This window comes from Antechinus flavipes, chromosome 5 (assembly GCF_016432865.1).
Source record: "Antechinus flavipes isolate AdamAnt ecotype Samford, QLD, Australia chromosome 5, AdamAnt_v2, whole genome shotgun sequence".
NCBI classification, from domain to species: Eukaryota; Metazoa; Chordata; class Mammalia; order Dasyuromorphia; family Dasyuridae; genus Antechinus; species Antechinus flavipes.
Genome location: NC_067402.1, coordinates 163794720 through 163812037, shown reverse-complemented (window position 1 = coordinate 163812037; position 17318 = coordinate 163794720). Strand labels below are relative to the sequence as shown.

The window sequence follows — 17318 nt, the reverse complement described above, 5'->3', positions numbered from 1 at the left end:
CTGGATAAGAGTAAGTACCATCTGGTGAATTTATACATGATTCAACAGTCAAAGAATATTAAGATCAACATAAAGTAGTCTCTGGTAAAGTGCCACTAGGCTTTTTCCTTGGACCTAGCCAGTTTCGTACTATCTTAGATACAATCAAAGAAAGTGTAATTACAAAAATCTATAGGTAGCATAGAACCAGAAGGGTGAATGAATACAATAGAAAGAACCAAAGATTCAAAGTTAATGCTACAGGACAATGCATTGAATTCACACCAATAATATTAATTTAGGAAGAATCTGCGTAGAATGCTATACTTAGTTACCAAAAAAATTAATTACATACCAAATTCAGGGTATGAGAAATCTAGATTGCTCTTGTGGGGAAAACAAGCTTTTATTTTTGACTCTTTAATGAGTGAAGAGTATATTGCAGCTTCAGCTCATGTAATTAAATACATTAATCCAGAACATCCAGAATCCAAAACAAAAAGATACAAGGTATAATAATAGTCTGCACTGATGAACAGACATGTGGAATACTGTGTTGAGCTCCAAGAATATTTTAATGAATAGTAGTGTGAAGGACAGGAAAGAGGAAGGTGAGGAAAAGCAACCAATATGATAAGGGGTCTGGAAACCATATCCTAAGAACAGGAAATGTTTGACCTGGAAGAGAACAAAGAAGGCATAAAAGCTATCTTCAAAAAACTAAAGGATTATTACTCTGACAAAGGATCAAATTTGTTCTGGGAGGTACTAGAAAACAGATGTCCATTTAAGTGTCCAAAGATGAACTGGACTATTTTTTTATAGAGCAAATTCTCTATCAATGGAGTTATATAAGAAAAGATTAAATGACCCATTTTATCAGGAAATCTGTAGTAAGTACTTCCAAAATGAAAGGGAATGATGAGGATGACTTCTAGGTCCCTTTTGTCCTATGTTATATATTTTAATTCTGACAATTTTTTTTCCCTGAATTAATATCGTATGCCAATAGAAAGGATAGTAAAAATTTAAAAACAACCACAATCAGAACAGAATAACTAGAATATTCCTATTCAATATCTATATGTATTATATAAATGTGTATTATACACACACACACACACACACACACACACCCACACACACACACATACACACATATACACACATATATAAACGCCTAGAAAATAAAAACTAACTTCAGTAATACTTATAGGGCAACATAAGATTTCATAAGTATTGTGTCAAGCACTCGAAACCCAATGAGAACTTTTTCCAAAAATGATCTTCCATGCATCTCTATATACAACTATAACAAATCTTATTCAATCACATTCTAGTGGATAGTTTTAGAAACTTGGTTCTAATTTTCTCACCCTCAAATCCTCAAGTTGTATGACTCTGGACAAATCATTTAACTTTTCTGGGCTCTTCCAATGTAAAATGGGGATAATAATAGCACCAATCTCACAAGGTTGTAGTAAGGATTAAATGACAAATATGTTAAGGGGTTTACAGATCTTAAAGTACTATATAAAGGCTGGAACATTTTTGTGTCCTCAGCACTAACTACAGTACACTGCATATAGAAGGCACTTAATAAATGTCTTAAATTGAATTTATTCATTGTTAAAAATTAATTATGTGGCTTATATGGCCTCATTTCCTCCCCCTCTTTAATATGAAAATTTGCATTTAGGTTCAAAATAATATAAAATATAGGCTGTCATTAAATGAAATATAGCAATTACCTCTGATAAGAATCTGATATTCAAAAAAATACAGACAACTGACAGAAATTTAAAAGACAAAAAGTCATTATCCAAGGGATAAATGAATGGTTAAAGGATATTAAAATAAGTTCTCAGAGATTTGGAAACTATTTTACAACTATGTGAAAGAAGACTCCAAAACACTAATAGTAACATAACCAATAAAATAGCAATTATGACAAAGAGAGGAATAGTCAATGCTGTAGAGGTTGCAGAAAGACAGGCACCTTAATGCACTGTTGATAGAGCTGTAAATGGGTCTAATCACTAGGAAAAGAAATTTGGAAAGCAAAGTAACTCAAAATGTCCATAATCTTATACCTAGAGAGTCCCATTGCTAGATATTTACCTCAAAAAATAAATGATAAAAACAAAGGTATCAAATACACCAAAATATTTATAGTATCACTTTTTTTTTTTAGTAACATCAAAGAACTGAAAACAAAGTCCATCAGTCAGAGGAATAACTAATTGAGCTGAGTTGTCATACATGAACATAATGGAATATTACTACACTGTAAGAAAACACGAATATAATGAATACAGGGAAGCAAGGGAAGATTTCTATGACCCATGCAAAGTGAAGTTAAGTAAAACCAGAAAAATAATATAGACAAAAACTTACAACAATGTAAATGAAAAGAAAAAAAACAACCAAAATTCAATATTGTAAAATTATAAATACCAAGCTTGACATCAGAAAGAAGGCATCTTTCTCTTCTTCCTTGCATATGCTATGGTCTATTGCTATGACACGATACATATATTATACTTTTTAGAAAGTCCATTAGTTTGGTTAAAATGTTTCTCTCCCTCCCTGTTCCGCCTCTTCATTCTTTGCTATAGGGAATGATTCCCTGGGAGAAGAATGAAGGGGGTAGAATGGACAATATAGGTGAAATAAAAAGTAAAGATATCAATTAAAATTTTAAAAAATGAATTAATATAAAATGTGACAATTAATAAGTCACTCAAATTTAAAGTACTTAGTATGATAAAAATCTATACATGCATTTTGAGTTTCCTCTCAAGATTTACAAAAGCCCTGAATGTTCAAAGGCAATTGCTCATAGGATCATAATTAATGCGAGAAAGAATTTTTGGAGGATCACTCAGTCAAATGGCTTCTTTTTAGATGTAAGAATACTGAAGACCTGAAAGGCTGGTTAAGTGATTTGACTAAATTCATATGGGTAGCAAGTGCCAGAGGTTGAATTTGAACTCTGGTCTGCTGCTATTAAATTGAAGCTTTATTTCTAAAAATATCTTGTATTTCCCTTAGCAACTATAGACAGCCCACAACTTTAACTTCTATCCAGGCTCTCCTCTTTGCAGTCCCTTTCTCATTAAAAGCACTCAACTATATTTCTTATGCTAGTTCAGTGGCCTCCCTAGTCTATTCACAGGACCACTTAAAACCATAATTCCTACTACTACAAACAATGGTGAGGATAGGAAAAGCCCTTCTTTCTCTATAACATCTGATGCAATTGCATGAAACTCTCCAGTTCACTGATAACTCCTTTCTTGCCTCTCCCACCAAAAAATCACTGTAGCTGCACTGTCCACAGGTCATAGCTTGTTAATATTTTATAGCTCTGGGTATTGATGCAATGTTAAAACTTTGAAGTTTGGACTCAAATTAAAGACTTTTCTGTATATATCAGGAGATATAAGTATTATATTCTATTGGTTCTCCAGGATACATTTCCTTGGGATTTGAGAGGCTCCTCTAATAGTTGTCTACAAGGAATTTGCTTAGCAAATTAAGGAGTTTTTCAAATCAGTGTCAAGGCACTGAGTCCAAAATTCATAAACCTGAACTACCACTGTTCAGTTAAGCAATTATTTTCTGATTCTACTCCAGATTTCTTTTTATTGTGTCAGCATCTGACACTGACATGGATAATACAAAGTATAAATAATTCAAGTAAATCTATATTATCAAGTGCAGTTAGGAGAAAGGGAAAAGGATATACAAAGAAAAATAAGAGCAAATAAGTAACAGTTAAAGTGACAGAGAATGAAATGCTATTCCCAAATTTAAATGAGGGATTCCAAACTGAATAGAAATGGAAAAAAATTAGTCACAAAGTAAAAACCACAATACTCGCCAGACTCTAAAACAAAATCTCCTATAGTTTTATATTCAAACATGAGTTCTTTAAAAAAAGCTTAACATATGAAAAATTTGCTGGTATTTTAAGGAATCACCTGCAAACATCCCCTTTTCCATAAGTTTTTTTTTCAGTGACATTGTGATTTAATATTTAAGTATGTGCTCCAAAATAAATTCTCAATTCCTGAGAAACATTTGAAAATCACCTGTTTTGTCTCTCAATATTCTGTAGCTCCCTGTGGTCCCTTTTCAGGTGTTTGGTCAAAGATGTAAAGTATTCTTTTAACAGGTTCTGGAAAGGCTGTTGCTTCTCTGGACTGATTATTTCACTAGGAGGAAAACTCAAATTAAACTTCTCTGCAGCACCTTTCACTTTTCTTGGTACCAATCCAGCAATATCATCCCCACAATGCCGGCAAAAGCTAATCACCACAGACACATGAGTGTGGGATTCACGGTCAGCATTAATAATGTTTTTCAGTTGTTCATAAATTAAGGATAGACCTTCTTTGTCAGTGAAAATCCCCACTATGGTCAATTCTGCAATGAAACGCAAGTCAGTTCTTAGTTTGGTAATGTTAGGAGTTTTCTCCTCTTTTCTTGCTTCAAAATGTTTTTTCCAAACTTGAAGCAGAGATGGGGCAAAGTCAGCATAGCGCTGGTGAAAGAGAGAGCACAAGTGCACAGCACAGTTCACATCAGAAATTTTTAGCTTAGCTTCCACAATAGAAGCAACAGCTTCTGCAATGTATTTGCTTAAATTGAGGCCATTAAAATCATGGGACAAGGAGTCTCTCTGCTGCTCCGTAATAGTTTTCAATTTCTTGACAAAAGCTGTATTTTTCTTCAAACTTGAGTCCAATCTGCTAAAGAAATTCTCCTCTGGTCGGTTGTCTGGTGCATTTTGGTTTTTGCTTCGGAGTTCCTTCCTTGCTTGATGTCGTTCCCATGCTTCCTGATGAAGTTGATGGGATTCTTCTTTCTCTCTACATAAAAACAAAAAATATTTTATGTTTGAGTGAATCACTTATAAATTGTACATCATAAAAACAACACTCCCTTAATTCAAGGCCAGAAGCCAAAGCAAAAATTACTGACATAAAATGCTAGCTTTATTTAACAAAGGTACTTGCATTTATGTTGATATTCTTTCCAAAAATGTAAATGTTAACCTTCACTATTTTGAACAATTTGAGAATTTTTTTATTTGATCAAATAGAGAACACATTCCTTTTACCTGCTAATAGCATTAATTTTGGGTGATAAGGCACTGTAAGAAACTTAATTAAATTCAAATTGGTCTTAAGTTGGAAAAGTGAACAGTTAAAGCTAGGGACAATTAAAAGATAAAATATCTCTGAAGGAAAACACTTGGTTTCAGTGGTTGGAGTAGATAACCTTTAAATTCTTTTTAATCTATAATTCTATGCCTAGGTTTGGTAAAAATCCACAAGACTATTTTCTTCCACAAACTTCTATTTCAATGCCTTTTCATGGCATAATTAGGTAATCCTAGGTTCCTAAAGGCTGTGCAAACCAAGTAGAACATCTGTCAAATGAGGATTAACAATGTTTTTCAAAAAATTCACAAAAATTTTCAATAAAATAGGATAAAAGGACTCACAAGCTAAGCCAACAATACAATACTGTCGTCAAAAAGGAATAAACTATTATTTAGTCCCCATATGACCCCTGAGACTCAGTTTCTTCATCTATAAAATAAGTACTTTGGACCAGAGAATCTCTAAGGTCCTTTTCAGACATAAATTCTATGATCAAATAATATGCTTAAGAAGTGAAACAGCATAAGGTAACATATCCCTTGTTAAATACAGAATTTTTTAAATTTGTTTTTCACATGAGTTGAAGAAATTTGTACTCTCAAGAGAATTTTTGAAAAACTATAGCTATGTGCCATTAATAATACAAAGAAAACTGAAATACAAAATTCAGGAAACCTTTGCAATTCAAAATTTTGAATATTCTTAGACTAACTATTGCTGCTTTGGGTCCAGGGGCTAAGATGTGTTTAGAAATAGTGCTAAGTTTCCTGCTCAAGAAAAGTTCTAAAGGCTTCTATTTTATAGAATTAGAACAATTAAGAGATTAGCAGAAAATGAACTGTTTTACAAGTGTACAATTGTCTTCAACAGTTTTTCCTAATACTTGTCTATATTCAGAGTTCTCTACAATTTGTATTCTGGAACCTTCTGCTAGTACTACCTTTCTCCTCCCACTAGATAATCTTCCTTCCTTAAATCTCAAAAATGCTGAATTCTCTTAGTCTTTCCAGTTTTGTCTTTGGGCCTTTTCTCTATGTTCTCCCAGTAATCTCACTCATTCCCATGGCTTCACTTATCATCTTTCCAAGTGCCTACTGCATATATAGACCTAGATATCTAACTTGAAATTCAAACAACAGGTCCAAACCCATGTTCATCTTTTTCTTTAAACCAGCTCCTCCTAATGACTTCATGATTTTCATAAGTGTTGATACTGAAAGTAGACACTTTTAGTAACCTCAAGGTAAACCCCTAACTTTTCCCTTCTTTGTTCTAAGATCCATTCAAATGCCAATTCCAGCTCTGGCTACAAACCTCTCTTCTCTATTTCTACAGCTATGAGCCCAGTTCAGAATTTTTGATTATTTTCTATTGGTCTGATTAGAATAGCTTCATAACAGCCTTTTCTACTCGCCTATCCACTTCCATAGCATTATTAAGATAACATTTGTTAAGCATAAATATCTGGTCATTTCAGTCCCCTACTCTAGAATCTACAGGGTTCCTTACTGCTTACCATTCACTTTCCTTTGCCTAACATTCAAAGACCTTCAAATATCTAACTTCCCATGATTATCTTACGTTACTTCTCCACATATGCTATACTCCAACCAAATAGGTTAACTCTGCCTCATCAAAGTTTAATGTGCCCACTTATACATAAGATAACTGGTAACAAACTTTCCACTAACAATTCCTATAGCATTCCATTTAGAAATTAATACTCACATATTAGTGACATAATCATCCAGGCTTAGCCCCCTACTATAAGCAACTTGAAAACAGGGACCATTATAGTATATGAATTTTATATCTCTCCACAATCTAACCAAGTATTATAGATGCTTGCTTTCTTGTTTTTCACTGATTTTGAAATTGGGAAAACTACTCTAAAAAGTCAATATTTTAATTAGAAAAAAGATGAATACAGTGTCATATGTCATATATAGTAAGTTTCACCTTACTGTCCTATACAAAACACTATTCACTCACTGTAACTTAGAATACATTAACTGAATAGATCCATACTTAAGAACAGAGTAAGAATTGGTAATTGTCAAATATGGCCCCAATTCAAAAGATGAAGTCAAAACTTACAATTAGGGAAAAAAAATTCATTTTAATGTCTTTAAACCTTGCTATTTCCCCCCCAAAACAAGATTAGAAGAACATCCGTGAACACAATTATTATATTTCTACAGTCCATTGCTCTCTAAGATCCCTTGCTGTTCTGAATCTCTGATTCTATATAGAATAAATAAGACACTCCTTACTTCAGTTGGGCAGCTGCTTCTTCTTGTTGACGTTTCTCCCGCTCTTCTTGCTTCTTTCTCTCTTCTTCTTCAAGCTTCTTCTTTTCTTCCTCTTCTCGTCTCTTTAATTCTTCCTCAGCTTTCATCTTCTCTTCCTCTTTTTTCTTTCGCTCCTTATCCTCTTTTTTTCTTTTGTCTTCCTCCAACTTTTTTTTCTTATCCTCAGGCACTTTAACTACATCTCTCTTAGTGGTAAGTTTGACATCATCTTTTGTTTTTTCCCTGCTATTTACTGATCTCCTTTCACTGCACTCTTTTTCTTTGTTATTTAATAAAGATTCTTTTTCTTCCATATTTGCTGGCTTTTTACGCTCAGCTGGCATTATGTTATCCAGGACAATCTGCAAAAATACAAAAATATTAGTATTTTGAGTCTGTTAACATAATGCCTTTTTCTTAAAATTTGTAGTATGACTATTCCCTAAAAAGGAATTACAATGAGTCTATTAAAATTTTAAATAAATATTACTCAATGTGAAATTAAAATGCAAGTAATAATTTTGGCCTATCACTATTATTTTTACCTGCCTTTCAGAGTTTTAAAATATTTTTCTTCCTGCAAACATTTAATAAACCCTGACAAAAGTAGCTTACACAATATTCCTCAAAAGCATGTTATACCTCCAGGAAAAAAGTATAGATGATTTGTCCAGCATTACAGAGCCATGAAAAGACTATAAGATTCCTTCCTTTTACTTCACTGATGTGACCATTAGATGATAATAACTAATACAAGAAAAATTCATCTGAGTAAACTCTTAAAACCAAATTTTCTCCAAGCATCACAATAAACTTTTCATAAGACAAAATAATTTTTCCAGTTGGTATTATATATCAGTGGATTATAATCTGGGATCTATGAACTTTTTTTAAAAAATGTATTACTAACTGTATTTCAATACAGTTTTCCTTTGTAATCCTATGTATTTTTTCATACATTTAAAAACAATTGAGAAGGTATCCAAGACACAAAAAGGGTTAAGAATTTGTTTTAAATGCTTCAAAGAAGAGAGGAGGCTGAAATGACTATAAGGTGATGGCAAAAATCTATCTATAAAATATACTCACAACGTTGAAAAACAGCTTGATACAATAGATAGCCAAGGAAAACTTCAGGAAACCCTAAGTGTGAATTCTGACCAGGACAAATAATGGCTATGTGACCCTAGACAAGTCAATCTTTCAGTGCCCAGGCAACCATTCTTCAAAGTGGAAGACAAATTCAGGTGCCTATTTTCATATACATGGGGGGGAAAAATGCCAAGATGTATTTAAGAAAAAATATTACAAGTTTTCTTAAAATGTGCCTTAAAAGTGGCAAATGGAATTTTTAAAATGTTTTAAAATACATTTTGATTGAACAAGGAATAATGCAAATTGTTTATCAAATAAAATCTTTCCAACAAATGCTTATAATATTAATTAATTTTGTTCTTTGTGAATTATTTCAGCTACTGAGGGCCACCTGAAATAAATGTACTGCCAGATATGTTTGTTTCTCCATACTTCTTTCTTATTCTTTCCTTTTCCTTCCAATTTTCTTGGTCCATATAATCTAACAAAGCTAAGTCTTCTAAATCCAGAATCATAATTTATTGTTTTGATTTTTTTTCTTTTGTAATACACATGCAAAGTAAATATACCAAGTCAATAACATTTAAATATTTGGAAATGCAGTCATCAATTCTTAATACTTCCAACTTTCTCAGACATTTTAACAGCATAGGATATTCAAGGCTCTAAGAAATCAAACTGAAACCTAAGTTCTGAATATGATTTCTAAATTTATAATAAATGAAACTCAATTATCAGAAACTTTTGTGCTTTGCTTCAACAAAATATATGGTCTGACACCTGGGTGTTAGACTGAAGCAGAGAACATAAGACTATTTAAGAGCTGCATTTAGTTCATACCAAAATATTTTTAAGATATTACTGTTTCTACACTATTCAAATGATTAGAAACTAACTCTAACCTGTTGGGGAGATCCTCTGTTAAGGATTTAGAGGATGACAAAAGCAACATTTGTAAGCATTAGAACATAATTGATACTGCACCAATGAAGAAATATTTACACAATCTACTGATTATGGATCAATTACTATTAAGTAAAAAGCAACATAGTGTTTATTACTATTTATTCATTCTAATTTTATACCCAAGAGATACTAATTGATATCTGTTTGAAAACAACTACCACGATTTTTGGATGATGAGCAAGGTACAGACACATTAAAAATTTAGCATGTTAAGTTATAAAGATTAATTCTAGAGGTTATTTTTCTTCTTAAAAATAATAAAATGCATCAATTACAAAAATAAATTCTATCAGTGGCATTTATAAGAGAAAAATGGTTTATGCTTTAATGGCCTTGCAAACTATGCACATTTGTATAGTATTAGAAAAAGAAGTTTGTCTCTTCAATCTTTAATCCAAAAACATGGAACCAATCCCCTATATGCCTGGAAAGCACCACTCAAGACTAGTTTGCTTTTGTGTATTTCCTCAGGGATTAACACAGTGGTAGGTATGTAATAACCATTTAACAAACACTTTTTCATTCACTGATCCTAGTACTGGAAGTTAATATTCAGAATGAGTCATTAGCAAACTTACCTACCAAAAAAAGTTAATCTAAAAGCACAATTATCTATATAAGCCTACGGCCTACAGAATTTTTTTTTAAAACACAAAAGTTTAGCCAAAGTATTATTGTAACTGGAAGGGATCCTGGAAATCATCTAGACAAACTTCTTCAATTTTAGTCCAAGAGACAGATCTAGGGAAGTGAAAAGATGTTTAAAATCAATTAAAAGTGCCATACCAGAACTAGAACTTGTCTCTTCCCACTATACTCATTTGCCTACCATATTTCAAAGCTAAGTTAAAAAAAAAAAAAAAGCCCACTTGATTCAAACTAAGTATTGCTTTAACATTTTAGCTTATAAGTTCAATTATGCACTACATTACTTTTGATATAATACTGAAATTCTTTATTTTAAAATTCTGTAATTCACTACTTAATATCAGGTATAAATGCTTGGAAAGTTTAAAATAAGTATTACAAATAATTGAGGTAGAAGAGTTAAATCCTTTTATTGAAACAAAAGATCCTGAAAATAAAATTGCATTGTCTGACAGATCTCCATTCACAAAGGCAGATCAGAGCAGTAGAAAAAGCATTGGATTTAGAACCAAGTTCAATTTCTCACTGTACTTGTAGTACTTGTGTGACTGTACTTAACTTCTTGGGGCCTCAGTTTCCTTAGAAAGGGTTGAATTAAATGACTGTTCTACCTTGAAATCTCTGATTCAGATATTTGGTACCTTCTTTCTAATAAAGTATTTGAAAAAGCAGGATTTCCATTTGTTGTGAGAAGGCAGCCCCAAGTAATGAAAAAAGCACTGGTCTGTAATCATAAGACCTGAGTTCAAGTCCCAGATCAGAGATACTTACTAGCTAGTTGTGTAACCCTGGGCAATGTCACTTAACCTCTCTGTGCCTGAGTTTCCTCATCTGTAAAATGTGAATAATAATTTTTACATGAGGAAAGCACTTCAAAATATTAAAATGCTGTAACAAAGTAATTATCAACCATGAGTAGGAAAGTCTTGAAAAATTTTATCAATTAACTTTTGGAAGCTGTTACTTAGATAACATTCCCCCAATAACACCACACTACCTACTTCCTTAGGAAGAATAAATCGAACATGGAAAGTATCATTTTCCTTTTAAAAGCTAATATATGGATTATGCGTTAAAATATGAAATTATTAATCCACATTCTAAATCAATAAAAGAACAGTGATAGTTTATCCTTTGTACCCTTGTTTTTCAAACTTGCAGAATATAAAAGTATTATTGTACACACACCTAACAAATCAGCTTCTTGTCCATAATATTTTATGTTTTAAAGAATAACAGTAGTCAAAAGTTTATTCAAAAGGGATTTTTTTTTTGTGTGTGTGTGTGTGTGTGTGTGCGCCAAGTTTCACCAACATGCAGTGCAACATGAGGGGCTGTAGAGGTAGAATGGATGTAAACTAAGTTAACCAAAAATTCCAACACTTAGAAGAAAAAAGCCGTAATAGAAAAAAAGAAGGATGAGTCCATTGGATTTACTTTCGATTCTGGAGAGTTATTATGTATGGCTCACGTTTTTTCCCTCATAGGCCAATGCCTATAAGGCAAAAATGCTAAAAGATAAAGGCAGTATATATGACTCTTCTGGGACAGGCAACTTAGCTGGTCCTGCTGTGACAGATCCGAAGCCCACAAGTCTTGTGCAGGCCCTTAGGAGGACAAGGGGGAAAAAGGATCTGGAGGAAGTTAAACCCAAATGACACTTCCACAGGAACCTCCAAACACCCAGATCCCTGTCTCACCCCCACGCTAGTTTCGCACAGCCCCCCAGATCCCGGCTCTCTCTCTCTCTCTCTCACTTATTCCCAAGCTTAGTCCCGGCAAACTTTCCTTCTCTTTCCCACTCTCCCCAAACACCTCGATTTACTCGTGGCCCTGGGCTCCCCGGCCCCAGGACATACGCACCTCCGCCCGCTCACACGCTCCCTGCACACCTCATGCTCACCCCGCCACCTATGCTCCTCGAAGAACCACCCGCCCCCAACTACCCACACCCCCCAAAAAATCGAAAATCGCCCTTCAACTCTCTCCCCAACCAGATCCACGCCCCCTAACTCCCTCGGACCTCTCCATCTCCAGTCCTCGGCCCGGCCCAAGCTCCGAGGGACTCGCACCCCGTCTCTCCCCTCCCTCCCCTCCTCCGGTGGGCGGGGGCTGGGAGAGGGCGACCCCGTCGCCTCCGTCCCCCTCCTCGGTCCCCACAGGGAGCTAAGGTATGGAAGGGGGGGAGGCGCCTCCTTCGCGTCCCTCCCTCCCTCCCCCCCCCCCAGTCGCCCGCCCCAGGGAGCTAGGAGGGTAGGTTTCGCTCCCTCTACCCCGCGACTCCTGCCTCAGGGGCTGAGGACGAATGTGGAGAGGGAAGAGGTTCAGTTCCCGGCACTCACCTCTCGCCTGTTGTCAACATCAGCCCCGGGTTTCCCAGCACCAACTCCACCGCTCCTGCTCTCCTCTCTCCCCTCCCCCCCTCACCTATCTCCCCGACGAGGACCCGCCTTCCCCTCAGCTCTCCCTCCCTCCCCCCGCCCGCTGGCCCTCCCGCCCGCCACTCACCAACGCGGACCCGAGCTGCGGGTGGGGGCGGGGCGGAGGGAGGTGGAAGGAAGAAGCTGTCCGCGTGATTGCCTGAACGAAAGTCTCCCGACCCGCCAGCTTGCGGGTGGTTGCTTACCACCCGCTCCTCGGTTCCGGGATGGCGACCCCCAGGTTCTCTACGGAAATACGAACTACTCCACCCTGACAAGTTCAGACTCAGGGCTGGGAGGGGGAAGACAAATGGGATTTTCAGACAGGCGATATCTAGGACAGCTTCCGCTACCTCTCTCCACCCACCACCACCTCCTCAACGCGGGGCCCCAGCAAAGGAAAGGAGGAGCGTTCGGACGGCCGGGAGACAGGAAGTGGGTTGGTCACCAGGAAAGGGAGAGAGCAGGAAAAAGAAATACGCAGGCGCAACTTCACTTAAGGAGGGGGTGAGAACTGGGACATGAGGCCCTAGGTGGGAGGAGTCAAGAACAACTACGGTAGCACATTGGGGACAAAATTAACATAGGTCGACAGGAACTTGAGGGTTAAGTTTTGAGAAGGTAAAGTTTGGTGACAGTAGTAAACGAAGCATTTGGACTATGGGAGAAAAGCCATCCAATTGAACATTGCAGATTTTGTAATAGATTTAACTATCTACCGATTCGAAGGGAAAAGAGGTAATGAAAATAAAAGATTTTTAAATGTTTGCCAAAAAATAAAAAAAAAAAATCCTCCAGACTTCCTAATGAGAGCCTCAACTTTCTCGCTATTCTTGGAAAGAACCAAGTTAAGTAGGTTTATTTCCAAAAACTTCCCATGAGAACTCTCTGTCCTATTGAACATGCCCACGTCACCTCCTAACTTTTGAAAACATTTACATCACCTAACCATGTTTCGTTGTAGACATCAGGAAACGAAACATCTGAGTGTTGGAATGCTTTATGAAGGCACCTTTCTCCGTTTTCAGTTCTTAACTCCCAAGAGAGGGATTTTCAGTCTTTTGCGTTTTGTACTATCGTATTTAATTTCCCAACAAATTCTTCTTCTTAAAAGCGTAGATGAATGATCATATTCTTCGATCAAAAATGAGAACATTTGGTCTGACAATTTAGGTGGAAGAGGAAAGGAAAAGACATTGGTCTACATCCATTGTCCAGTGTCCCACCAACTATGCTGCTTTGGGACTTATTTGGATCTTTTCATCTTTAAGAAATTCATTCGGAGGAAATCTCATCCCACAAAATTGAATCTTCCTGAGTACTCACAGTACCTCTATATATCCTCTCAATTCTGACTGGACTCTGCAGGAAGACAAGCTATGAGATTTAAGAAGGAGACTCATTATAGGCTTGTACTCATTTTGGATTTTCAGCTTCCTTTTGTGCATCCTCCACTCAGTTGTAAATTCCTTAAGGACAGCATATGTCTTTGCAAATATTTGTATCCTCATCGTTTAACACAGTGCCTTATATATTGCTAAGTGTTTAGTGTTTGTTGATTGGCAATGAGGTAGAAAATTTTAAATTGTGGAAGTTCTGAGTTCTGAATTACATGACTACAATGAACTTAAATGAATTAAAAGTTTTTGTAAAAAAAAACTTACACTCCTCCCTCATTTTTAATAATCATTTTCCTGGGGAATATACTTTACGATAGGGGATTTGAGAAAGTATCTTTATATCTGAACAAAATATTACATTTTAACTTAATAATTTTATAACCTCAAGGTAATTAGATTCTCTGACTTCACAGAACTAAGGTGAAGAATCACTGCTTCAAGACTGAGAAGCAAAATATGGGGAGATTTATATGAACTGATACAGAATAAAGTGAAAAGAAGCAGAAAAGCAATAAACCTAATGATTACTGTAATACAAATGTAAAAATGTAACTGAAGTCCATACAATTAATAAGCTTAGATTGAAGAATTGGGAAAAAAAAAAAAACTTTTTTTGATAGAAAAGTGAGGGAATATATATGTTTGCATATTGTCTTCCCCATTAGATTGTTAGCTCCTTGAGAGCAGGGATAGTTTTTTTTCCTTTTGGGGGGCGGATTTCCTGGCACTTAATACAGTGACACCATATATTAGGAATTTAATAAATGTTAATTTATTATTCTACATTCAAACTCTCTCACTTTTTAATATATGAATTGACAACTAGAATGTAGAAAGTAAGTGATAGTGAGGAATCCAGGGTCACTCCTGGGTTATAAATCTGAAAAGATGATGTTGCCTTCTATATTGATAAGGAAGGTAGGAAAAGAGCAAGGTTTACAGAGGCAGATAATGAGTTCCATTTTAGACATATTGAGGTAATTACTGGATATACAGTTTAAGATGTCTAAAAGACAATTGGAGATTAAAAGAGAATGAAGAGAGAGGAAAAAAACATAGAATTTAGCAACTAAGACATCATTAGTAATTTTGGAGAGAGCAGTTTCAGTTGAATGAGAAGCTCAGAAGCAAGGTTGTGGAGAATTAAGGAGTGAGAGAAAAAATGGAGTCATCTATCGTAGACTGTTTGCCTTAAGTTACAAAGGGCAGAAGAGATTTAAGACCATAGTAAAGAATGGAAGCATCAAATGAGATCTTTTTCAAAATAGGGGAGACATGATCATGTTTGTAGGCAATAGAAAATGAGCAAGTAGACGCGGAGAGATTGAAAATAGGTGAAAGTGGGTATCACATAGAAAGTACTCTGTTAGAGGAAACAATAGAATGAAATTATTTAAAGTAGTAGAGGAGATAGTCTTGGTAAAAAGTAAGACCACTTAATCATATGAGATAGGGCAAGGAAGGAAAGAATGGCAAAAAGTACCTGAGTGATAGAGGAAAAGGAATAAGGAGTCCATGGTGAATGGTCTCAATTTTTTTTTTTCCTATAAAATATAAGGCAGGGTTCTCAGCTGAAAGTGGAAAGAATAATAGCCACGGGAATTTTGAGGAGAGATAAAAAGATTGGGAAGAATTACTGTGGAGAGAGTTGACTTCATATAGAACCAGTCAGAATTGTGAGATTTTCTCCATCTTCTTTCAGCAATGGTGAGAGTGGTCCAAAGCTAAAACTTAGCCAGGTGTAAGTAGGGACCTAGAAATTTAAATGAGGAGGACAAAGTAGAATTAAACTGGCTCACAAAAGAGCCAAGATGGAGAAAAAAGAAAGAATGGTTAGCGCAGAGAAGATAACCTGAGAGATACTTGAAGAGAGCAGTAGTGATTGGACTTTGTCCTCTGTGTGGACAAAAGTAATGTTTTGGACAGAAAGGCAGAGAAACAGGTGAAAAGCCAATGGATTATAGTTGTAGAAGGAGATTTCAAAGTCCTTGAAACAGACAACACTTGGGGGTAATAGGAAAATTTAAGTGTACAGCTATATTAATGTGTGGCTGAGGTAAGGTAGAGAAAGAGTAGCTCATGGGAAGTAAATAGTACAAATATTGCATATATTTTCAAAAGAAGTAGTTGTATTAGTTTTGATGAAACTTTTTTGTTGTTTCTTTTTAAATCTTTCTTGCAAAGGCTGGCTCCAGAGGAAGAAGGATGGAAATTAGAAAAAAAATTATGCTTAAAAAAGAGGAATCAACAAAGGAAAGATTTTTGGGATCATTAAAGACGAGTGTCAGTGACAATTTATACCCAAGCTAAGCAACGGTAAATTAAAGTAGAGACTGGAGACTGGAAGCCTAGGACACTAGCAATAAATCAATAAACATTTATTAAATACTATAAGCCAGAAACAGTTCTTAACTAAGTTCTTTATAAATAAATATCTCATTTGATCCTCTTTACAACCCTTGGAGATAAAAGTTATCATTTTTATTCCCACTTAACAGTTGAGAAAACCGAGGCAGGCAAAGGTTAAATGACTTGACCAGGATCACAGAGGTAACAAGTATTTATGGTGGGATTTGAACTCAGGGCTTCTTTGCTCTAGGCCTAGCACTCTTTACATTGTATCACCTATCTGTGACTAAAGGTGAAATTTAAACCATGAGATGATAAGATCACCAAGTGAACTAGCATAAGGGAAGACAAGGACTCAGGGTAGTTGCTTATGAGATACCCATCATTAGTAGGCATGGTGTAGATGAAGAGCCAAGAGTGAATGGTGTCTTGACCTAGAGAGAAAAAATTATGGAGGAAAATGAGGGTGATCTACAAGTGTCAAAGTCTGAAGACAGATCAAGAATTGAAAAAAAGGCAATGGCTTAGATTCAACAATTAAGAGAACACTGGTAACTTTGGAAAGAGCTGTTTCAGTTAAATGTTGAGGTTGAAAACCAGACTGCTTGGAAAAAAGAACAAAAGGAAAGGAAGTTGAAGAGGCACTAATTAAAATTGTCCTTCTCAAGGAGTTTAACCATGAAAAGATTTTTTTGGGGGAGAGGGACAGAATATGGCAGATGTGATTATATTTATAGGCATTAGGGAAACAACCAATGGATAGGGAGAGGATAAAGATTAGTGAGAAATTTGAATGACTAATACAGTAATAGGTTTTGAATGATTGAATGTATATAACCTATGTTAAATTGTTTACTGTCAACAGAGGAAAGAAGAAGTGAGGGAGGGAGAGAGAAAGAAAATTTGGAACTCAAAAAATTTTAATAAATGTTAAAATTGTCTCATGTAACTGAGGGAAAATAAATTTTTTTAAAGCAAGAAAGTAGAGTTGATAAA

The 17318-nt window shown here is 35.5% G+C and overlaps 1 protein-coding gene across 4 annotated transcripts in view; it reads right to left on the bottom strand.

Moving 5' to 3' along the window:
* Positions 1–12607, bottom strand: part of UPF2 (UPF2 regulator of nonsense mediated mRNA decay) — a 187820-nt gene extending 175213 nt beyond the window's left edge. For 3 of the 4 annotated variants that reach the window (XM_051961295.1, XM_051961293.1, XM_051961297.1), the window contains exons 1-3: positions 12496–12607; positions 7427–7806; positions 4077–4856 (exon numbers count right to left, since the gene is read on the bottom strand). In XM_051961295.1, the coding sequence (XP_051817255.1) occupies positions 4077–4856; positions 7427–7788 (1142 nt within the window). In that variant the 5' untranslated portion in view covers positions 7789–7806; positions 12496–12607. Of the gene's footprint in view, positions 1–4076; positions 4857–7426; positions 7807–12176; positions 12290–12495 lie in introns of those variants that run through there. The other variant, XM_051961294.1, reaches the window with a different exon arrangement.
* Between the last annotated feature and the right edge of the window lie 4711 nt (positions 12608–17318).